Here is a 23764-nt window from a genome sequence, read left to right as displayed (position 1 = left end):
TAAGTGGATTGTCTTGATATTTAGGACGTGGGTAGGCATTTATGTGCCCAAAGTGTGTGGGTCTCAGATTCGGCAACCTGTTATCCACCTTAAGCAAATCCACGCGAAGGCTACCGTGCCACCCCTTCTCACTCCGATGTAGGAATTGACACGATCACCATACTCCATTTTTAATATCTGTATTTGTATCTGTACTATGTATCCGAACTATGTATCTGAACTATGTATCTGTACTATATGTCTGAATACGAATAAAGATTATACGAGTGGCTGCCATACATAGGCATTTAAGAGAACTCGATATGATTAGATATTAGCTATAGGCCCCCTAGCGGCTTGTTATGATACTGCAGCGGAACCTCCAGTTTTTATATCTCTTGTGTTTGCATTCGCATTTTGTTTTTTACTCACAGGACTGCCTGTAGAGTTTTGTGTGTGTGCAAATGAATCTTTTATGACCTTGTCAAAATTGACATGGAGACAAACACATGGACATTTCTTTCTTCAGGTATTTGCGAGACATTTGATATTTTGTTTACCAAGTAGCACTTAACTATCGTAGTAACAGTGTCCTTGACACATTTTGAAATGAAGTCCAAATAGTTTGCCACAATTGTTAGACGGATCATTAAATCTATAGTGAAGCCAGTCCCGTTCCCATCTCGTGTGGCTTTGACAGTGTAGGGTCTCCGGACTCAAACTTCACTACAGCACGACCTTTGACCTTTCCAGTCTTCAGACCTTGCAAAACGTCATACACGTCCTCCAAAGGATGATGGGTAATGGGTGGTGGCTTGACCTGAGAGAACAAGTGACGGTTAGATTTAGGTAGCGCGTAGTGATAATAAACTAGGAGTACTGAAATCATCTTATAAAAGAACTTCTCATTCTTGCATGTACAAATATCGTCGTCGACTTTGCTTGGCATTTTACATCGTGTATGACTAGTTGCCATATGTTGTGTATAAGCTAGTTCACGGTTGCTACTACGCATGTGCAGTGTCAAATGTGAAGGCCCCCGAGACTTAAACAAAACCCGTTGGGGCGTTGTTTATGCAGGTCGAGACAATGTCGAGACGAGCACTGTTTACAAGTCGGTGGCCTTCACCTATGACACTGCACATGCGTACTAGGAACCGTGAACTGGCTTATTGGGTCAGACTATATTTGTGTTGAATATTGAGCTAGATTACACTTGTATGTATGCTTCTTATCATAGCATTATATCATTATTAGATTACAGCAAATTGCGTTGCTATTCTTGAACACTGGTGGCAGCGGTGGGATGTAGGAAAGACGTGACGTCACGCGAACTAAAGAATGCAGCCATGACGTCACGAGAATTAGGTATACAGACCTTCCCTTGCGCCACCATTGCCGTGAGGTCCCTCAGCTGTGGTAGCGATCCTATGACCACCCCGGTAATCGTGTGACGCGCCACCACAAACGGCATGAGGGGAACGGAGACGGGGGCGTCTACTCCGAAGAAACCCACCATAGCGTGTATGCCACCCTGGGTGCGAAGTAACAACAGCCGATATATTTTCCACTGGGACGTGTAGGTATACCTTTTACCGTCGTGTCCTGTACATGTATTTATCTTTTGAAATATGCTCACCATACAGATATCTCATAGGTTAATTATTAACTTGAAATATTGATTCACTTCCTAGATTTACTACCTATATTTCAATGCTCTTCATACTCTTGACTGACGCCTCGCTAAAGTGATGTATGGCACAAGCTAATGAAAGATTCACACGAAGACTCAGACTTCAGACGAAGCAGATGTAAGGATCCGGTTTGCTCTCAGTGTTTTACGTTTCTTTTTGTAACATTGATACTAGAAAAGAGTACCAACATTGCAAAAAAAGGCGTAAATCACCTAGCCTGAGTGCCATTCTAGGTACTTGGTGAAGGTAGAGCCTGGGAGTAATTAGGATGACACTCAGGCTTTGAAGCACCGAGAATGATTCAGATCCTTACATCTACTCGGAGATGAGTTGTTAAAGTGAATCACCGACCTCGGCCATTGTCTTCTGCAAACGTTCAAAGGTCACGGGCGCGTTGACGAAGTCAATGGCTGCTACAGCACCGAGGTCCCCACAGGCTTTCCTGGCTGCAGCCACGGCGGTGTCGTCATCAACTGGGCATAAACAAGACATTCCAAATCCACGGTAGGAATTGTGTTCTTTTCACCAAATGAAACCATTTTAATATAAAATTGACAATCGGTACCCGACCTATATTGAAACTAAATCAAGAATTCTATATACCCCAGATTTCTTCGGCCAGTTGTGTTATCATAAAAGACACGTGTATGTCTAATTCAAGTCATAACCAAGAAATAGAGATTCTCACTCACCATCCTTGCCCCAAAGAATAACGTCGTCACATCCGGCTTCTTTGGCTGCTGCTAGCTTCTCGCTCTACAAGGTAGAGATCGTTCAATCACATGCAAAGATGCAAAGCGGCGAGGATGATGATTAAGGCTGCATATTGGTTTGTTAAAAATTTTGAATTCTGGATATTTTCTTTTTAAGATTATTAACGTTTCCGCGAAAATAAAACGCCCCGAACGCATACAGATTCACACATTACACAGTACAATAGACTATATCTACTTACGTTTATGTCAGCGCAGATGACACGAACGCCGGCAGGAAGAAGCTGTTTGGCGAACTGGATACCCCACAGGCCGAGCCCTCCAGCGCCCACCAGCAGTACTGCACAATCCTCTGCAACACGGGCGAAACAATCATTCATAGTAAGGCGATTCACACTCCGTTTGAAATCTTGAGTGATTGTCGAGCAGTTAAGTTCATTCATTTTTTTTCATTCATTCCATTCATTCCGTTCTTTCCGTTCATTCAGTTCATTCCATGATTTCCATGAATTCCATGAATTCATTAATATCTGAACCTTATGAGTTATGAAAATAGAAATTCAAAGTTTGGAGTATAAGAAACATTTCTTTACTCTAAAATGTGTTTAAGAGAATATGAAGTTTCACCGCTATATTTAGCGAAGTCTTCCACCGTCGGCGCTACTATGCACACAGCGTTGTAGGCGGTGAGCGCAGAGCAGGGGAGCAGGCACGCCGTGTCCATGGCAACCGTGTCAGGGACCCTCACCAACAGTCTGACGTCAGGGACGATGACGTAATCCGAGAATCTAGAGAAAAACATGATTGAAGCAAGGAGGTTATTTCTAACCACGTTGATTGAAGTAAATGGCAGGAATGGTAGATAAAATGTTCCGGGGGCTAAAAGATGCTACTCAAGGGGATGAATTATTATGATATTGATGTAAATTATAAGAGAAACGACGTACACAATAAAACAAGCTATCTGCCACCAAAAAATCAAGACCATAGCACGTCCAGGTCAAGAGATACAAAAATGGAATTTCTGCTGCAGTACCAAGGTCACATACCAGGGGGCCAAAAGTTGACCTTGAATTTCGGCTTCACAACACCTGCCCACATACCAAATATCATCGTAATCCATCAAGAGGTTCTTGAGTTATGCTGACTACAGTGGTCCGGAAACACAAACAAACAGACGCACAGACAGACACACACACACCCAAAACTATATCTCCATTTTTCATGGAGATAACAAGTCAAAGTCGTGAGACACAGGTTCCATCTTGTTGTGAAAATATCTTAACCTTATCTTATGTTCTCAGTCTCACTGATGTACATAGCGTAGGACCCCATAGAGAGAGGTTGTATTGTCCCCAGAGTATTGTCCCTTACCCGCCATCTTCAGTGATGCCAGGCCAGTGTTTGACGCCTTTGAGACACGCAGGAGGTTGTCCCACCTCGCATCTCTTACACTGCCCACACCCACCGGTCCAGTACACCGACACCCGGTCTCCTACCTATTCCAGAAATATGAGTCAGAGTCTTTTCTCCAAGCAGAGGTTTTGGTCGAGTGGAGTAGGAGTGTCCGGGATTTTTAACGTTTCATGAAGGGAGAGAAACGTTAAAAATCCCGGACACACCTATCCCTCTTGACCGAAACCTCTGCTTGGAGAATATCAGAGTCAGCTTTTTGTACATACTTGTAGATGGACAACAAAAGTGGAAAGATATCTGTCGTAGCATGAAGTTTGCAGCTGCTTACATAACCAGGCGAATAAGCGTTACCATCATATGAATTTGTTATTAGAACCGAAAAATTTGATATAATGTGACTATACTGGAAATATGGGAAAAAGCTATTATGATATTTTTTTTCATATGTGAATCGGGAAATCATGAGGATGATTGCGCAAGTGTCTGAAAAGTAGAGCGGAATGATCTTTTGATTGGCAGAAAAGGGGCGTTGATTGTCTCAAACTGAGCCACAATTGAAGGGACAGTCAACAAATAGGCCAAGGACACGTATAAAGATTCCAAGATGGCGGCATTTAGTGTTCAGGGTGGCTGTTTAGTATCACCATTCCATGATTCACATTTCCCTCAAATTTTCTCTTTCAGATATTTTCATTTTTATGAGGCTTTATGAGAGTTACCAACCTAGGATTGATATGTTCAAAAATTTGTATTTTCCTATAATTATAGTAGAGTGGAACTCGTTTTAAGTACTGTACATTTGTATCCGCACTAGATAAAGATCATATTCATGTTCCTGGTAGTGTTACTGTAAATGCGGAAATGTTCGCGGTGGTTTTATTTTTGTCCAATACTGTAGCAGAATGGTTTTATTTTTGTCCAATACTGTAGCAGAATGTGACTTTAGCGCTGCGGCAAACTTAAAACCACCGCGAACACTCAATCTTCGCCTCAGCCCGAAATAAAAACCACGCCAACTTAAATGTATATATTTACAGTACCTTCAAGTCTGCACTGGGGTCGATATCGTGAACAGTGCCTGCTATCTCATGTCCTGCGGAGGGTGAAAGATTAGTCAGCAGACTGAATTTGTTTACACGACGTTGCAAGGCATTTATTGATTTATTTCATTGCTAACTTTTTGTGTGAAATCCGAGTTAGGTCTTTTAGGAATTGACCTGACACCTACCGAGAATGACCTGGAGAGGGGTGAATGGACCGAAGTCTCCGTCCGCGCCGTGGAGGTCGGAATGGCACACCCCGGCATATTCCGTCTGAAGTGACATAGCAGGTCATGATGTTGATGTGGCTTCAAACACGCACGCACACATGCACGCATGCGCTCGAACGCATGCACGCACATAAACGCACACACACACACAGAAAGACACATACCCCCCCCCCCCCACACACACACAACATACACACCGCACACACACACACACACACACATACACACTTACACACACACACATACATTCACACACACACACATACGCACGCACGCACACACACACACGCACACATATTATAAACTGATGACATTCAGTGTTAGTCCATGCCAATAGCTTGACTGTTTACAGATTGACCTTTCTTGACTTGCACTGTAAACACAAGTCATACCTTGTCTGAGGTTCTGTTTCTTAAGACACTAACGTACCTTGACGACAGCCCCGCCCTTGGGTGCAGTGGGCACCTCTTCCTTCGTCAGCTGGAAGGGCTTCCCGTACTCCACCAACCTCATGCTACGCCGCGCCATGTTGGGACAAACTTCAAGGCCACACCTGACGTCAAAGGTCACTAAGTCTCAAGTTACACCATTCAAAACAACACCTGCCACCAAAATAATCTCTAAAAGGTAGCGGTAGTCAGAGGGAAAGAACACACTCAGAAATTTCAGTGTACGGCTGTGAGACTAAGTGACGTCTTGAGATCAGCATTCTTAACCCTATCCAGACTGGGCTTTTTTGGTATATCTGGGACTGGGGGGGGGGGGGGCTGATTCGGCCCCCCCCTCATAATTTCCGAACGGTAAGATGTATCATCACCAAATTTGCAGGGAGTGATATTCACGTCAAGTTTTATAAGTCCTGTAATTTTGGTGACGTTCTGACGTAATATGACGTAATTATGACGTCATCGATGTGATTTTATTGGCTAAATAGGGAATTCCCGTAATATCTAAAGGTATTAAACAAAACGGTTTGTATCATTCATTTTAAGGTTTGCAAGGCATACAACGTCAATGGTAAGTACGTTGACGTCAAAATGACGCCATAGAGTGACGTCATGTGTTGTTAGCGATCCCTTGGGATCCGCCATCTTGGATCGGCCATTTTGAAATTCTTAAAAATCCTTTTTTTTCCACTTATGACCCCAAAGGACACTGAAAATAGACTAGAAACGTTAATCTAAATGTTTCTGATAAAGAAAATGTCAGGTATTGACGATTTTAAAGGCAAAAAAGCCTGCTGATACCTGAAATAGTGATATAGTCCGCCATCTTGGATTTTGACTGATTACGTCATCAATTAGCATAAATTATGAATATTAAATCAGGAAAGTTACATCTAATTACATATATTGTTTTACATGTGGGAAAACTAGTGTAGTTGTGCAAGAAAACCTGAGAAATATCATTGTTTTCAAAAAATTAATGATTTTTGCATAAAATGGCTGTTAGAAACCCGTTGCCATGGCAACATGAAAAAAGATAAACTTTAACCATTAGTATAAAATTGTTCCCAACAAAATTTTAGGAAAAGTCACCAAGTTTGGTAGTCGTAGCATACATCGTTTGGCAGTAATACGATGTCAAAGTTGCCGCGGGCACTTTTAGCCCCCCCCCCCCCCAGTCTGGATAGGGTTAAAGGCTGATGTAACATGACCCTACTGACCGTGACTTGCCTTCCTTCGGGTTCAATATGGGGACAACGGTCGGCTGAATATCGCTGTACGCCGCGCTATATATGTTGGGACACACACCCGAGGTCGAAGGCTGACTTTCTGTATTTACATACACTTTGCACGGTCGATGTTCAAGTGATTCCCCCCCCCCCCATTGCAAGCAGTAGTGTAACACGTAGTATTAAAGCACGGGTGACTTAAGTAATTGAAGATTTTGTGAGAAGAATTAGGTACGATTGACACAGTTGTTTGTGCACAAACAGGGTTGATCCGTGGCCGACGTTTAGATGACCGTCTGACACCATTCTCGAGGCAATGCTTACATGCTATACTTCACACTGCAGCTAGGTGTCGCTGCTGCAGTGTGAACAAGCCCTTCTTGAGTTAGTCCCTTTCAAAGTCTGAAGCAGAACCTGCTCCTGCAGTTCCAAAAAAGCCGCTGGGGGGGAACCTATATCACTTACTCTCTCTCCAAAGAGCTATCTACCACTATAAAATCAGGACCACAGCATGTCCAGAACACGAGATATCAAAACAGGAAGTTACGCTGCAGTACCTTAAGAAGCCGCTGTGGGGCCCCCAAAATCTAATCATCTCTAGGTCTCATGAAAACCTACCTACCTACCAAATATAAAGACAATCCATCCCGGCCTTCTCGAGTTAAGCTGCTAATCCACACACACACGCTATCGAAAACATAACCTTCTTGGCAAAGGTATAAATGTATCCACTCTCGTCACAGCCTTATCACTACATCAGTAGTTTATATCAATATCTATTAAACTATTCGTGTAGGAGGGCCACTCTTAGTAACCACGGATGAGCGCTGTAAAATTGTCGATTTCAATATATGAGTGTGTGATAATATATCATGTAGAATAGAAGAACCATCCTCCCAGCTGACATGTTTTTCCCAATTTTTAAAGTCTTACACATATTGTTACTCTTAAAAACAAAATTAATCAGTCTTACAAAAAAATGTTACAACGACCTTTATTTCATTTATGTCATCCTTTATTTGAATTTGAGTTTATTGTGATACCCCCTGTAACCCCTTTTGGGCCTAATCTTCCAGGGGTCGGAATGGAAACTACATATTGTGTACATTTTGATACGCATTGGTGATATTAGCTATTAGTAAGTTCTTGCATTAAACTGTTAAATAGGTAATACTCTGCATGAAGTAAGAAAGCAACGATGTCATCTTCAGAAACCGTTATGCTGATCGGTGAAGACAAAAATGACACAGAAAAAAAGTCTCCGCCAGCATTCCTTGATCTTTTGTTTACGCAAAGTAACGGTTAACGTAACATGACCAGTTATCGTGCATGACCAGTTATCGTCCAGTTTGGGGTCATGTCCACATGTCGAGGTGTATTTTGCCAAAGCTAGTTCTCATGAGCAATAAACGCCACGTGCCGCTCATGTCGGTGAAATTCCCAGCACGACATTGTTTTCTTCTGTCAAGCAAGCGACAGGACAATCATTGTGACTTTACTATCATTTGTCTGTAGACTACTTTGGACATTTAATGTGCATTTATTCTGGTCTATGTTCTTCACGTATAGCGCTAGAAGGAGGGTGACTCAAATGGACGATAATGGGTAACCCGGTGACTATGCATTTTCTTTTTAGAAGAGCTGATATATCTTCCCATGGGTTAAACATTTGGCTCTGTCCGCGCGGTTTGAAGATGGATATTTACGTTTTTAATAATTGGACGATAATTGGTCATATTTCTTTACACACTATTGCTTCGTACCCTGAATATCAGTAAATAGCGAGGATTACAAATTGTGAAATTAAATGTGTATGAATGCTCTAATCTCGATGGTCGGACATCAAAGTTGGCAATTGACTCCCTCAAAACTTTACAGCTTCACAACCGCACGACCTTCGACCTTCCCAGCCTTTAGATCCTGCAGGACGTCATAGACGTTCTCCAAGGGATGATGGGAAATAGGCGGTGGCTTGATCTGAAAAAAAGAAAGAAAGAAACAAATATGAAAATTAAGGACTGAAGGTGCAAGAAAGCAGGGTTATACTTGTTCCAGATCATAGCGCTTTAAAAACTTTGAAAACGTTTTTTTCTCCAATTTTAAGAAGCATATCTCATAAAACGGTAACATAACATTCGTGGGGTGGGGGCAGACGCTGTTGGACGCCACCTGACTGGTCCCGCTCTCTAGGGGTCGGCTTAGGTGGGTTTTACCGGGCCCAGTCTGCTTTATTGAACCGTTTCTTATAGCCTGTCTACTTAGCTGCCTTTCTTCTTCCGCTACCACCCTACTTCCGCTGCCACCCTACTTCCGCTGCCACCCTACTTTCGCCGCCGCCTAGATTAATCTAACCCTAGGCCCTAAACCAACACCCCGAGCGGGCTAATCTATCTGGGCTGGCGGGGGTCAATCCCAGCGACGTAGAGATATCGGGGAGCCCCCGATGGTATGGTTTCCAGGCTATACTAGATCATTCTGAGTTATTGCAGCTTTCAGTCTTGTCTGGGAGTTTTACCATCCCATTTGAGCCCCTGTTGACGAGCTTTGGTCGTGTATAGTGTTGAGTGTCAGAAGGTCGCCTAATTTAAAAAGTCGCCAGGGACTCGAGCGAAATTTTTATCTGAAAATCTACCCCATCACATTGGATGGGACTCGGTGACCTACGAACATCGGCCGATCTCTAAAAAACGCGCGATGAACGAAAAAAACGCATGGCGTACACCCTCCTCAGCAGGCCGCCTCGCTCGTTACGTTACCTCCCGCATCGGCCCTGCTGACAGTTGCTCATGAATGATTAATGAGCTAGCCTTATTTGGCACAAACAGCCGTTATTTTGTTCTGAACCCAAAGTAGCGCTGCAAGACGTAACCTGATTGGCTGATATCTTCCCGGCGACGTTTGCGGTTTTGCACAAGATGAGCTTGTGCAAATCCCCTGATTGGCTGAAAGGTGTTTTGGTGGTGACGTCGCCTGAAGCCAAATTACCGGCTTGGAATAGCAGGTAACGTACCGAGCGAGTCGGGCCTGGTGAAGAGGTTGATGGCGTCTTACAGCCGGAAATATCATTTAGAGCTTTACAGTGTAGACCCTTCGGCCAATCAATTTTCTTGCTGTGACAGGGGGGCTGGGAGTTACCAGAAACAACTGGAGGGTCCACGCCGAGAGCAGACCAGCCTGGCGAGCCCTATGCATGTCTGCAGCCGCCATGCATCAGACACTGATGCCTGCGAATGATTGATTGATTGACAGGGGCATTAGCAATAACACTGGCATGGTGTCAGCGATATAATTAAGATGCCGGGAAGTAACTTTAAAGGAAAGATTCACAAAAAATTGAAAATCCTACTCTACTATGCTTAATATATTCCAAAGTCAAATTCTTACTTCAAGTTGTTTCACATACGTCCTTCATAGTTCTTGGATTTTCCACCGTTTGCAACTTATGCCGTGCTGACGCCTTCTCACCTGATAATTACGGTACACTGAACACTGACGTCATATAATTCAATTATCAGGTGAGATTATTGCCTTCTCACCTGTAATTGAATTATATGACGTCAGTGTTCTAAATTTTTCAACTGATGATTGAATTATATGACGTCAGTGTTAAGTGTACCAAAATTATCAGGTGAGAGGCGTCAGCACGGCATAAGTTGCAAATGTTGGAAAATCCAAGAACTATGACGGACTTATGTGAAACAACTTGAAATAAGAACTCGACTTTGGAATATATGCATAGCATAGTAGGATTTTCAATTTTTGTGTAGCTTTCCTTTAAAAGTACGTACCTTCCCCTGCGCCACGAGGGCCATGAGGTCCTTCAGCTGCGGAAGCGATCCCATGAGCAATGACGTCATCTGATGACGATTCAGCACGTATGGCATCAGCGGCACGGAACCGGACGCACCGACTCCCAACAAACCGACCAACACGTGCATCCCGCCCTGGACATGGGGGAACAGTTATGTTCATTGGCATCAGACGGTATACAGAGGCAGATGTATAGGAAAGAAATACGCTGTGATGGGAGCTATGTACATCCGAACATGTGCAAGAGATGATGTGAACAGTCATACGCGTTTGTCAGGCATAGAAGTATGTATATATATACATGTAGATATATATACGTCTGGTAAGAATATCTGTGTTGTTGTATATTTGTAGTATCTTTTTTGTGTTACTTTTTTGATGTTGTTCGAAAGATAAGTTACGATGGCAGGCGAGGTGTTAACGGTTGACGACACCAGGGAATCTACTGCGTACCCGGGCCCATTTTAGCGTGTTTTGGACTGTACTTTTTTCTGAAATTTTCTAGTACTTTCTTCTCTAAAACAGTAGGTGACATATCAAGAAACAGCAAGTTGAACAACAATGCGTAACTGTTATCAAACGAGATTACTAACCGGTGCTAATATCTTCTCAATGCGCCCAAAAGTTTCAGGCACGTTGACGAAGTCAATGGCCGCCACAGCAGCTCCGAGGCCCCCACAGGCTTTCTTGGCTGCAGCCACAGCGGTGTCGTCATCAACTGATATAATTCAAACAAATATCTAAACTGAATGAAATCGTTGGAAAACTAAGCAGGCATAACGTTTGTGTGTCAGAATCTCTTTCAATTTTTCATCATGTTTCTTTTTCTTGATGATGACACTACTGCAGACTTACCATCCTTTCCCCACAACAGAGCCTCATCACACCCAGCTTCTCTTGCTGTAGCCAGTTTCACATTCTGAAGGGAAATGGGAAAATTTTTATTTTTTATCAATAGTCAAAAGTCAATTCTAATTGACAGGTTTAGCCGTCTTGCCTCTCGCTACAGCTGTACGTTTCTACAACTAAGGCGCTTCGCAATCACTTAAACAGAGACATAGATCTGTTTTATAATCTGTGAACTGTGTAAAATTGTGAATCATACAGTGTTCGCTTTCTCCATCTACATCTCATAACATAACGCCTCACTTACGTCGACGTCAGCGCTGATGACGCGAACGCCGGCAGGAAGTAGTTGTTTGGCGAACTGGACACCCCACAGGCCTAGCCCCCCAGCGCCCACCAGCAGTACTGCACAGTCCGCTGCAACATGGGTGTGCAATATTATCTTAACAGCATGGATGCAAACAAAGGAGTAAACAAAAAGGATGAAGGGAGTTTTATATTATACAAATGATGTTCTATTAAACCTTAGATAGAACTTCATTGCTAGATTCTTTTCGTTGTAGGATATTTAGCTTTACCTGTATGCTTGGCGAAGTCCTGAACCGTCGGCAACATCTTACAGACAGCGTTGTAGGCGGTCAGCCCGGAGCAGGGGAGCAGACACGCCGTATCCATGGCAACCGTGTCAGGCACCTTCACCAGCAGCCTGGTGTCAGGGACGATGACGTAATCCGAGAAACTGGAGGAATGTATTCTTCAGGTAAATGAAATATGTAAATGAAGTAACACCATTTTGACTTTGATTTCAGTTTGTATTGAATCGCTATCTATCACTAGCCCTTATTATGGATCATGGAATTATATGGGTATTTCAAGAGGCAAGGCACATATTGCCATGGCAACGTATATGGGCGCATGCGTACTGTGTCTGGCCCGGTCTATGTTGCCATGACCCAGTTTTACCCAGCATGCAAGAGGATCCGGGATATGGTCTATGGACTTTCTCATGCAGTTTGAAAGTATTCATGATTCGCGGAGAACATCCTGACGCAAATGCGAGTTTAGCAGCAGTGAGACCCACCCGCCATCTTCCATTGCTCCGAGGTGGCGTTTGATGTCCTTGAGACATGCGATAGTCTCTCCCACCTCACACCTGCTGCACTCCCCACACCCGCCCTGCCAGTACACGGCCACCCGGTCTCCTACCTACACAAACAAACAAATAAACACAAAGTTGATGCGTTGCTTGGCCATGTACTTTACCTGCTTGTTTTTTTTACCTGCGTGAAAACGGCGATATTGTGTTCGGTCTGTGTGTTTGTTTGTACATGTCTTGGTGTGTTCGCAGTTATTTGGATATTACCCAGTGCCAAGACGTGTGACGGAAGATGGTGTATACCAGACATTGTCAGGATGGGAAAGATGGCCTGGCCCGGGTCCAAATTTGCATAGATAGCTGCTGGAAAATGCATACTATAGCGTGAAACTGCCAATTATGAATGAAACGAGAGATTCGTAAAAACTATGAATATTTCACAGAGGATTGAGATCATCGACTTTTAGAATTTGACTTTTCTTTCTGGCAATGTGTGGATTGTGTTTAAAGGAAACCCAAGCAATATTAGGGCCCGAAAATCGGGTTTTGAAAGTCAATCTATTTAGTCATGTCTATACATGATCAGTTCAAACAACACTATCACAATGTATAGTGACGTTTATATGCAAAAAATATGACGTCGTTGTGAAGTGAGAACTCACTGAAAATCATCGCCGCAGTTTTTGTAGGCTCGCGAAACTAAGGGGATCATGTTACGGCACAATTTTGCAAGATTTTAAAAGGCTCAAAGTATGAAGTTATTACGCAAATGTGCTTAACAGTGTTAGTAAATATCTCTACCATAAAGATTTCAGCATTTTCTTTTTTTTTTGATTTCCATTTTTGGGCCCTAACGTTTCTTTGGTTGCCTTTAAATGATTCCTTTTTTACACACACACACACACACACACACACACACACACACACACACACACACACACATTCATTCTTTGAACTTTCCGCAGACTCACCTTCAGATCTTCTCCAGGCTCTATGTCGTGAACTGTGCCAGCTATCTCGTGCCCTGATGAAGCACAAAAATGTTCCCATCGTATCAAAAAGAACATTCGGTTAGAAACATGCACCAGCTAAACTGGTACAATCCAGCCAACCGACCAACGGACAGGTAAGATCCGAAATTGCAATGAAACCTGTATGCTTTTCGATTCAGCATGAAAGTTCATCTGCGTCACCCTCCTAAAAGCAGGACCCCTATCGCTCGATTCGTTGGCTCGCTCGCGTAGGGGCCCTGCTCTTTGGCCCCGGTAGACACGGTTCTGGCGCCGTCGCCACCAAAACAGCATCAGCCAATCAGAGGGTTTGCTAAACCTCATCTAGAGAGCAAAAGCGCAAAGGACGCTGGGAAGCTATCAACCAATCAGGTTACGTCTCACATCGTTACTTTAGGTTCGGAACAAATTAACCACCAAATTGTTCCATGATCCAAATAAGGATAGCTCATTAATTATTCATGAGCAACTGTCAGTAACATCGCCAGAACCATGTCTACCGGGGCTAAAGAGCAGGGCCCCTACGCGAGCGAGCCAACGAATCGAGCGATAGGCCTAGGGGTCCTGCTTTTAGGAGGGTGATCTGTGTTGGTACATGACGTCATGGAAAGGTTCGACCTCTCTTGCTCGTCTTCTCTGATTACAACGCAAGAGAATGGGTGAGTCAATTCTCTTTTGTCGAAAGAAAATTTGAACCTTTCCCTTGACCAGTATGATCTTTATTTCGTGTGTTACTAGTATTCTAACAAAGATTCAAATTCACAATATGGAAATTAAACTTAGTCCAACTGTCTCGTCTGGACAGTTACATGCGCCTGTGAAATAAGAAAGGTCACAAGGTAGGAAGGGACATATTTGTCTAATCACCAGTCTCAGTCATCATATGTTAGAAGAAATGTTGAATTACTTTTAATGCCTCTTCTAGTGTCATTCAGGGAGTATCTCAGGATCATCTGAAGCCAAACTTTATCGTCATGTCGTCACATCAAGTCGAGATATAGGAAGCCCAACTGTAGAGTGGTGACATCGCACATAGAAGGCATCAAGGTAAACAACTACGCTCCCTATATCTCGACTGACATGGAATTTGAAGACAGACATGACGACAATGGCTGGGTTAACACGCGCACGCGCATTTTGGAGTCGACTCCGAGTCCGTGTGTAAACCAAGCCATTGTTTGGCTTCAGATCCTACCGCCTGATTGGCTAGGTTAGGTTACATATACGTTGATGAAGGTTAGACATCCAGGTAATAAGATAGGTAAAAAAATAGGTACTCAAGCAACTGGATACACAGCAACAGTCAGATCTTTCCAGAGCTTTCCTTAGTGACTGACGAAAGATATAGCGGATGCTGTCTGAAACGTCTGACTGTTTCGAAATTTTATCCAGTTGCTCGAGTAACTATTTTTGGCGTAGCTTACATGTGTACAGAAATGTGTAAAAGTGAGTGTAAGTGTGACTTACCCATAACGGTATTGAGAGGCATTGGGAAGTCTCCATCCATGATGAGGACATCAGAATGGCACATCCCTGCGTATTCCGTCTGGGCAGTTTAAACAACAAATGGTAAAAGAAAAGAAAACAATAAAAAGACAACGTATCTTTACTTTCAATGCATCTTAGGAGTTTTGTACCAAAAGTCTTTTCCATCACTCCTGGTTACAAAATAGGTAAGTACAGATTGATAAATGCATGTGCCTTTATTGGGCGTAGCACTACAGTTTAGTACACTATAGCTAGATGCACGCTACGTAACTGTAAGGTTTGATCCACACACAATGGTATGGGCCCCTACTCTTTTCGATACGTGTGGTGGGTTCTTAAAACGTGATCGAGGTGTGACTGTCCTCAAACACGGGACCTCTTGCTTTACGTCCCTAACCGAAGCTAGGAACACATTTTCACATGAGAATGGAGTCGAGTGGAGAAATAGGTGTAAAGTGTCTTCCCCTAGGGCGCAACGTTGAGGCCTGCTAGCGATTTTAAACATTTAGATAACCCAAACCAAAATAACAACCCTAACACATTTTATGCATTTTGCGCCGTTAACGGCAGCCCCACAGTTATTGTACGAGTCGTCCCTGCCGAGCTGTACTCTAGCATCGATCCTCCCAGCAGACCCGATATGTTCGTTACCTCCCATAGCGGCCCTGCCCTTCCGAGCTCCTGAACACGCTTCTGGCGACGTCACCACCAAACAGCTTTCAGCCAATCAGAGGGTTTTGCTAAAGCTCATCTCGAGCAAAGCCGCAATGGACGCTGGGAAGCTATCAGCCAATCAGCTTACGTCTTACATCGCTACTTAATTATTCATGAGCAACTAACGACTGTTTGTGTTAAAATAAATATAAGGCTAGCTCATTAATTATTTATGATCAACTGTCTGTGACGCCCACAGAAGCCAAAATCTCCGTTCAAAAGATCAGGGCTGAGACCGGGAGGGTTTGCCGAACATTCCCCGAGCGGGTTTCAGCGCTGATAAAGGAGGGTGTACTCTAGTTGAACTAACTAGTTGTACGTCAGCAGTCCAACAACCTTAAAGTCTATTGACACAACAAACGTGCATTCCTTCCAAAGGTCACCGTCAGTTCTATGGAGAGTAACTAATGAGCAAACCACAATGAACAAGTTAGAGTAAAGACGAGCACGTCCGCCCCCATTATACTCAGCGTTTCATCTCTGGGCGAAGAATAACTATAATGACCTTATAGTGAAGATACTGACTTCTGTAACGTCTACTAAGAACCTACCACCCTGGAGAAAGCGTCTAAATGAATTTCTAATACAACGTCCCCCAGTATAATGCACTCCTGTATATCTAAAATGTGCATATCTGGGGCACTGTACACTGCTAAACCCACTAATACTGTTTTATAAAGTGGCGGATATACGTATACATGACCCGGTAAAGGTTACCTTGACGACAGCCCCACCCTTGGGTGCAGTGGGTACCTCTTCCTTCGTCAGCTGGAAGGGCTTCCCGTACTCCACCAACCTCATGCTACGCCGCGCCATGTTGGGACACACTTCAAGGTCACACCAGATGCGACGTCAAAGGTTACACCCTTCAAAACAACACCTGGCAGCAGTCCAACGGCGAGCTCTTTGTATCATCAACCGAGCAGGCCGGCGTTATGTGCCTGAACTACCCACCCTCAAGTCTAGGCGCGAGGATGGCGCTGTCAAACTCTTCAAACAAATGCTCCAAGATGACCACCCCCTACACGATCTCGTCCCCCCCTGTAGATCTGCAGCCACTGGTCGGTCACTCAGGAACAAACACAACATCTCCATCCCCCCAGCTAGAACCAAAAGACTACAGGACTCTTTCCTACATAAGGCAATCAGTTTGTACAACAATCAGTAGCACTTAATGTGCAATAACGCTTGGATGTATATATTGATATATTTGATACATTGTATTTTGTATATAGGTGTTTTCTATTTCATTGTGTATATATATAGTGTCTGACCAACAGAGGCCATGTAAGTATCATCGCCATTCAGGCATGTTATTTTGTCTGTAAGTTGTGATATTTTGAATAAAGAATTTGAATAAGAAAAAAACTTCAAATTCAAGGAACCAAAAAAAGAAAAGAAAAAAAAAATAGCCCCTCTAAAAGGTTACTACGCAGTCAGGGGGAAATCACACACTCAGAAATAGTCTCTACCAGACTAACAGCGTCGGCTATAGAGAGAACATTGGCCGGGGGACTTTGGCCATGGAGGATAACATTTCCATCTGCTGGGTTGCCTATTTGACCCTCTCTCCGTAGCCGACTCCCTTCACTGACAATTGACTCTATTTGGCCAATTTCTACTATTTTCCCAGCGACCCGCAGGGACTGGTAGAGGCTAACTCAGAAATGTCAGTGCACGGTTGTGATATTAAGACGTATTGGGATCAGCATTCTTACCGTTAAGGCTGGCGGGATGACCCCATTGACCATGACCTGCCTCCCGTCGGGTTCAATCTGGGAGCAAGGGTCGGCTGAATAAGCCGGATAAACATATACCAAAGAAAGAAATGAACTGTATAAGCTTGTAGAAAACCTATTTCCCTACTTCACACATTTTTAAATGTACTTAAAAGTACTGTACAAAAATTCATATTCCTAATGCGACTAGACAAACCTTCCATTGAAAAACACGTCTGTTCTTTTATTTCTACTATAACAGAAAAGCGAGGAGAAGTAGAATTTATCTAATGATAGTCATATTCTTTTGTATCCGTTAACTGTACTTGTTATTTTGTTTTGTTGCGACCTGTACTTAGCCAAGTGTGGTAGAAATGTGCAATAAAGGTCTTCATTCATTCATTCATTGTTGTACGCCGCGCCATGTTTGCACATCTGAGGCCGACAGTCTGTATTTACACATAAGCATGGAGATAATGGTATCCATGACATTAAGTACACTTTGCACAGCAAGGTCAAGGTTTTAGGTGATAATGATAGGTCCCTGCCTAATGGACGAATGATTAAGGAATTGAAGATTTTGTGAGAAACTTGAGGAACGGTTAACGCAGTTCTTTGTACACAGTCAGGGTTGATGCCTAGCCGACGTTTTGATGACCGTCTGTCATAACGTGCACTCTCGAGGCAATACTTCGCAGTGCAGCTAGGTGTCGCTGCTGCAGTGTGAAAAATGCGGTCCCAAACGTAACTGAGTTTGTGTCAACGTAATGAAACTATTTATGTAGGAGTGTCACTCTAGGTAACCACGTATGCGTGCAGTAAAATTGTCGATTTCAATAAATCATCGATCAGTGTGTGATATAACAATATATCATGTAAAATAGAAGAAAAAATTCAAAACTTCAGTCTACTTATACATCCCTGCATCCGTTTATACAAGAATGAAGCCTAAACGTTTATGCAAGAAAGCGCCAAGAAGGAAGATCCTGCTAGAGACACACGAGACAAAGGTAAGCCCATTCACCTCATTGCAAATGAATACACATTCTGTTCTTTTAAACAGCATATTGATGAATCAATGCAAAAGCCACTTCATCTTCTTTCATTTCATACCTTAATGCTATTATCTAAGCTTCTGCATCTAAGTGCCCTATCGGTGATACGCTGTATGAAGTAAGAAAGCAATCAAGTTTGTATAATCTTCAAATATCAACAAGACAAGAATGACGTAGAAACGGTCTCTGGAGCTTTCGTTTACACAAGGTAGCGGTTACGCGCGGCTTGCCCAATAATGTTTGGTAAACTAAATATTTTTATGTACCGCAGATTACATATGTTTGAATTGAGATGTGTAGCAATGCTCTACTCTCGTTGGTTGGATTTGGAAGTTGGTAATAAGGACTGTTTCAAAGCTTTCCAGACTTCCCATTATTCACAGCTTCACAACCGCACGACCTTTGACCTTCCCAGCCTTCAGATCCTGCAGGACGTCATAGACGTTCTCCAAAGGATGATGGGAAATGGGCGGTGCTTTCACCTGGAAACAGACATGACATGAAGGTCAAGTTGAAATCTTAATTGATTTGATTTATTATTTTGGCTGTAAGAAAAGTGCAGCCAGGGCTACCCAACTAGCCGAAGGCTATTACAAAGGGTTAGCCCTGGTATCTGTATCTGTATCTATACAGCCGGTACAACCACCTTTAGGCGTAACACACATGCTGGTAACTGAACAATATTCAAAATCCAGTGCAAACTTTAACAATGCACATTGAGACGTTTACAACTAAAATACATCTGAAGGCGTACCTTTCCTGACAAAAATATTACTCTCCAAGCAGAGCTAGGGTTTCGGCTGGTTTTTAACGTGTTTTTAGGCGTTTTTGTCATGCCTTCTACTTTGTCATCGTTTTTGTTGTGCTGTAAATCCAAGCTCTGCAGGCAGACGGAAGCTTCAATGCCTGCAGAGCTTGGGTTTGCAGCACAACAAAAACGATGACAAAGTAGAAGGCATGACAAAAACGCCTAAAAACACGTTAAAAACCAGCCGAAACCCTAGCTCTGCTTGGAGAGTAAAAAATATTAGATGAAGCTATCATAATAATAAGTTTAGTGCAAATTCATGCCCGTAGGCTAATTGCATGTTGACAACAATGTCCAAGTACAAACATAAAGTAAAACATAAGGCATACATGCGATATAAGATCATACTAAATTGCTAGTCTACAATAAATTTCTATACCTACGGTACTAATGCGGGGTTTGATTTCTTCTTTGAAAGCAGTGGATAATAAAAAGTCCCACACTTTCAATCATGAGAGGGTCGGATGATTTCAAAAGGAATATTAGTTTCTGTGTATTTCTTAATCTAGAAAATCTTTTAGAGATTTCTGATACTTTCGTGAATAATCTGTGTCTTTTTGCTTCGAAGGGATATACGGGATTGCAATTTCTGGCTTTTAAACTTACACCAAAGAATCAGTGCTAAGTATAAAACAAATGACCCTAGCAGCACAAACAAATTCATGATCAATTCGACACTATCAACCAGTTGCATGGCCATGGACATAGCAGACATGAGTGAAGCTGAAGAGTACACACATTTCCCTGTGCCATGAGGGCCACGAGATCCTTCAGCTGCGGCAGCGATCCCATGAGCACCCCGGCCATCTGATGACGACTCAGGACGTACGGCATCAGCGGCACCGAACCGGGATCGTCTCCGCCCAACAGCCCCACCACCACGTGCATGCCGCCCTAGGTACGTACAGGACAATAGACATGTTAAAGTCGATTTATTTCTTCTATTCATTATTTCACACATAAACATATGATGTACGCATTTTGCTGTGGCCTCCTATTGGTACCTATTACATTTCCACGTTTATGTTTTGTGTTGTGTTGAGCTACAAAAAGCTTGAGTTAGGCTATATTCAAAGAAGAGATTGGATACTTGTTGCACTGCCTAATAAGTCCGGGGAGGCGGTAACGCTTTGTTTGACAACTAACACGGACGTTGAAGCATTTCGAAAGAGTTCCTCATCAACAGATGGATCAGGATCATTTTGTGTTCTATTGTATATAAAGTAAGAATGACTAACCGGAACTAGAATATTCTCTATACGCCCAAATGTAGCAGGCACGTTGACGAAGTCAATGGCCGCCACAGCACCGCCCAGGCTTCCACATGCTTTCTTGGCTGCAGCCACAGCGGTGTCGTCATCAACTGGGTATAAAGAAGACAATTAAATATATACTGCAGCGATTTAAGGGAACAATATTTGAATATCTGACATTCTTTTCTTTGATACATGTAAACATTTTCAAATGAAAGTTTACAGTCTGTGACTGTAATTGGTGTTATAAAGATTTTAAATGCTAATTCCGGGAACAAAGTATAGCGCTCATCAACAAGCTTTTGATCAGCTGTCAATCATCTCTTTACTGAGACGGGGGGCGTTACCGACTGCCGGCCACCTTTGACCCGTTGCTGACGTCATCATTCGGTTTAGGTCACGTGGTATAGGCTTCCGGTCATTTCAACACCAGAAGGGTCAGAAATCTGACCGAACGGTTCTATATTCTTTATTTTTTATCAAAAATCGCAACAAGACAATACATAGTGGAGCGCCAGGCAGCCATGCTGATGTTGCGGACCACTTAACATTACAATTACATTGAAATACAACAATATGATACTAGAGCCAATTCAGTATACAATTAAAAGTAATGCATTTAAGTGCACATTTTAAACGTGTCTCGGCTGGAGGCAAATCTTTTCGTTGTTTCAATATACATATGCAGTGCCCCAGACAGTTGTTTGTTTATCTCAAAGTTCTGGGCTGCTGACCCCTTGAGCAAAAGAGATGTAGTGGGGCGTTGCTGTACAAGACGTTCGACAGTGGAAGAGACGGTGTTCCGTAAGTACTTTACTTTGTCTAAGTTTGACTTACTATCTTTGCCCCAAAGAAGAGCTTCGTCACAACCAGCTGCTTTGGCTGTGGCCAGCTTCTCCTCCTGTGGTGAAGAAATGACGAATTATGCTAACTCAGTCAAATGCCTTATGTATGGATTTCATTCAAGATTCTTTGCTTTTATATTGATATATAAGCATATTTCAAATTCAAAGAAAGAAGTCTTACATATCCTACTTACGTCGACGTCAGCGCTGATGACGCGAACTCCTGCAGGAAGTAGCTGTTTGGCGAACTGGACACCCCACAGGCCGAGCCCCCCAGCGCCCACCAGCAGTACTGCACAGTCCGCTACAACATCGGTGCATGAGAAGTGATTAATATCCGAACAATGTAGGTGCAAAGGAAATGAAAATAATGACAATCATAAACATTGCAACATCCCTTTTTAAGGCCACCCTCTAATACCAGGCTGACTGCGTTAGTTCTGACCAATCGTCAGCCAATTAGATACTCGCCATCCTGTTGTTGGAAGGAAATCTACCAGCCAATCACGTTGCCTCTTGGCAATGCGCGGCGACGTGGTTGGCTTACAACTTTCCTTCCAACAACGTCAACAGGATGGGGGGGGGGGGCATTCGTTTAATGCTTCGGTCTCATTTCCAATCCGGGGCCCGGTCGGTTAGCTTGTGGAAACGAAAAAAATCATATAAAAGACAACAAAGGACACAAAACGTAAAAAATTATTCCTGACCATATATTGAGTATGTTCTTGATATGCATTTTTTTTTTCGTTTTCGCAAACAGCCCGGCCGAGGACTGGATTGGGAAAGGGACCAAAGCATAACGCAGGCCATTGCTTGAGATGCACAAGCATGTACCTGAGTGTTTGGCGAAGTCCTGAACTGTCGGCACCATATTACAGACAGCGTTGTATGCTGTTATCCCGGAGCAGGGGAGCAGGCACGCCGCGTCCATGGCAACCGTGTCAGGAACCTTCACCAACAGCTTAGCGTCGGGAATCACGACGTAATCCGAGAAACTGAAGAAAACAATAACGCACAGGAAATGTTAAGTATTTTTCTCTCTTTTCTTTGAACTCCATGACTAAAGTTGTAGAGTAGCAGCTAGTATATGGATGTTTTGTGACCTTGATTTTTACTATAGATTGTAAAGAGAAACTGAAGAAAACAATAACGCACAGGAAATGTTAAGTATTTTTCCCTCTTTTCTTAGAACTCCATGACTAAAGCTGTAGAGTAGCAGCTAGTATATGGATGTTTTGTGACCTTGATTTTTACTATAGTTTGTAAAGTAACGATAAGGCGTAATTCGTTAATAGGTAATCGATTTTCACAATCAGTTTTCATTATTATCATGTCAAATAGAAAGTGCCACGTACTCCATGCTTAAACAATTCTGTTCCTCAAAACCAAATATGTAATGACCATTCTTAGCGTACGTGTGCGGTGCACACAATGGCGCACATACAATGTAAAGCCCCTGTCACACTTGTGCGTATATACAAGCCCGCATGGGTTGCGTATTAAAATGTTTTTGGTTTAGGTTAATAAGTTTTCAGCCGAAGAAGTAATTTCTTTCGTTTCATAACCAGACTGCACAACGATGGGTCAAAGTAGAAAACAACTTCCTCCCCTACCCCAAAAATGTTACTGCGGAACTCATGCGCACTTTAATATACGCATAAGTGTGACAGGGCCCTTAGGACGTCAACAAAGACGACCTTATCAATGTTAAACCTCACCCGCCATCCTCCGTGATGCCAGCCCAGTGTTTGATGTCCTTGAGGCACGCCGTGGTCTCCCCCGCCTCACACCTGCTGCACCCTCCACACCCACCGTGCCAGTACACGATCACCTTATCCCCGACCTATCAGTAAACACATAAAGTTAATTCAATTAGTAGAATAGGAGCAGAATGACGGTTGAGAGACAGGGATCTCATACCGGTCTCCCCTACCTGACACCTGCTGACCCCCCACAACCACCGTGCCAGTACACGATCACCTTATCTCCGACCTATCAGTAAACACATTAAGTTAATTCAATTAGTAGAATAGGAGTCAGAAGAATGACGATGTAGAGACAGGAATCTCTAACCGTTTTCGACCTTTTTATTCAAAAGTCTTCTTTAGAAGGACCCTTAGAGATCGTGAGGGTGTGAAAAACAGTAGCCTACCACGTCGTGACCTTCAACCCAATAATAAAGTCGACCGAATTGTATGCCATCTCCTTGACCTAAGGACTTCAGCTAGCGTTGAGCACTTCGATACCCAGTCTAAAGATCCTATCTATGGCTTTATTTGATATTAGTTGATTATATAGTTGTTCCTTGGTTTAAATTTCTAAATTTATCAATGAAAAGAGATACACTTTTCTACGACCTTTCTTCCTTGCATAT

The 23764-nt window shown here is 43.0% G+C and overlaps 3 protein-coding genes and 1 long non-coding RNA gene across 4 annotated transcripts; all 4 read right to left on the bottom strand.

The window, feature by feature from the left end:
* Window positions 1–511: 511 nt before the first annotated feature.
* LOC136431255 (alcohol dehydrogenase-like) lies at window positions 512–5756 on the bottom strand. Its single transcript, XM_066422579.1, has 10 exons — window positions 5502–5756; window positions 5031–5115; window positions 4843–4895; window positions 3761–3885; window positions 3014–3174; window positions 2629–2738; window positions 2366–2429; window positions 2025–2146; window positions 1358–1513; window positions 512–799 (listed from the first exon to the last, which is right to left on the bottom strand). Exons 1-10 carry the CDS (start codon window positions 5598–5600, stop codon window positions 635–637), a joined length of 1140 nt encoding a protein of 379 aa, XP_066278676.1. The 5' UTR covers window positions 5601–5756; the 3' UTR covers window positions 512–634.
* Window positions 5757–7727: 1971 nt separating this feature from the next.
* LOC136431256 (alcohol dehydrogenase-like) lies at window positions 7728–16579 on the bottom strand. Its single transcript, XM_066422580.1, has 10 exons — window positions 16429–16579; window positions 14977–15055; window positions 13471–13523; window positions 12485–12609; window positions 11982–12142; window positions 11711–11820; window positions 11413–11476; window positions 11151–11275; window positions 10536–10691; window positions 7728–8724 (listed from the first exon to the last, which is right to left on the bottom strand). The coding sequence occupies exons 1-10, from the start codon at window positions 16525–16527 to the stop codon at window positions 8620–8622; spliced, it is 1077 nt and encodes a 358-aa protein (XP_066278677.1). The 5' UTR covers window positions 16528–16579; the 3' UTR covers window positions 7728–8619.
* Window positions 16580–18714: 2135 nt separating this feature from the next.
* LOC136429334 (alcohol dehydrogenase-like) lies at window positions 18715–20180 on the bottom strand. Its single transcript, XM_066419188.1, has 2 exons — window positions 20031–20180; window positions 18715–18966 (listed from the first exon to the last, which is right to left on the bottom strand). Exons 1-2 carry the CDS (start codon window positions 20178–20180, stop codon window positions 18862–18864), a joined length of 255 nt encoding a protein of 84 aa, XP_066275285.1. The 3' UTR covers window positions 18715–18861.
* A 1403-nt stretch (window positions 20181–21583) lies between these two features.
* Window positions 21584–23229, bottom strand: LOC136429333 (uncharacterized). Its single transcript, XR_010754739.1, has 3 exons — window positions 23109–23229; window positions 22225–22385; window positions 21584–21694 (listed from the first exon to the last, which is right to left on the bottom strand). It is a non-coding gene; the product is annotated as an uncharacterized lncRNA (long non-coding RNA).
* Window positions 23230–23764: the final 535 nt, after the last annotated feature.

The sequence above is a fragment of the Branchiostoma lanceolatum genome, chromosome 3, assembly GCF_035083965.1.
Source record: "Branchiostoma lanceolatum isolate klBraLanc5 chromosome 3, klBraLanc5.hap2, whole genome shotgun sequence".
Classification (NCBI taxonomy): domain Eukaryota; kingdom Metazoa; phylum Chordata; class Leptocardii; order Amphioxiformes; family Branchiostomatidae; genus Branchiostoma; species Branchiostoma lanceolatum.
Note: the sequence above shows the minus strand (reverse complement) of the source record. Positions and strands in the feature narration are given on the sequence as shown.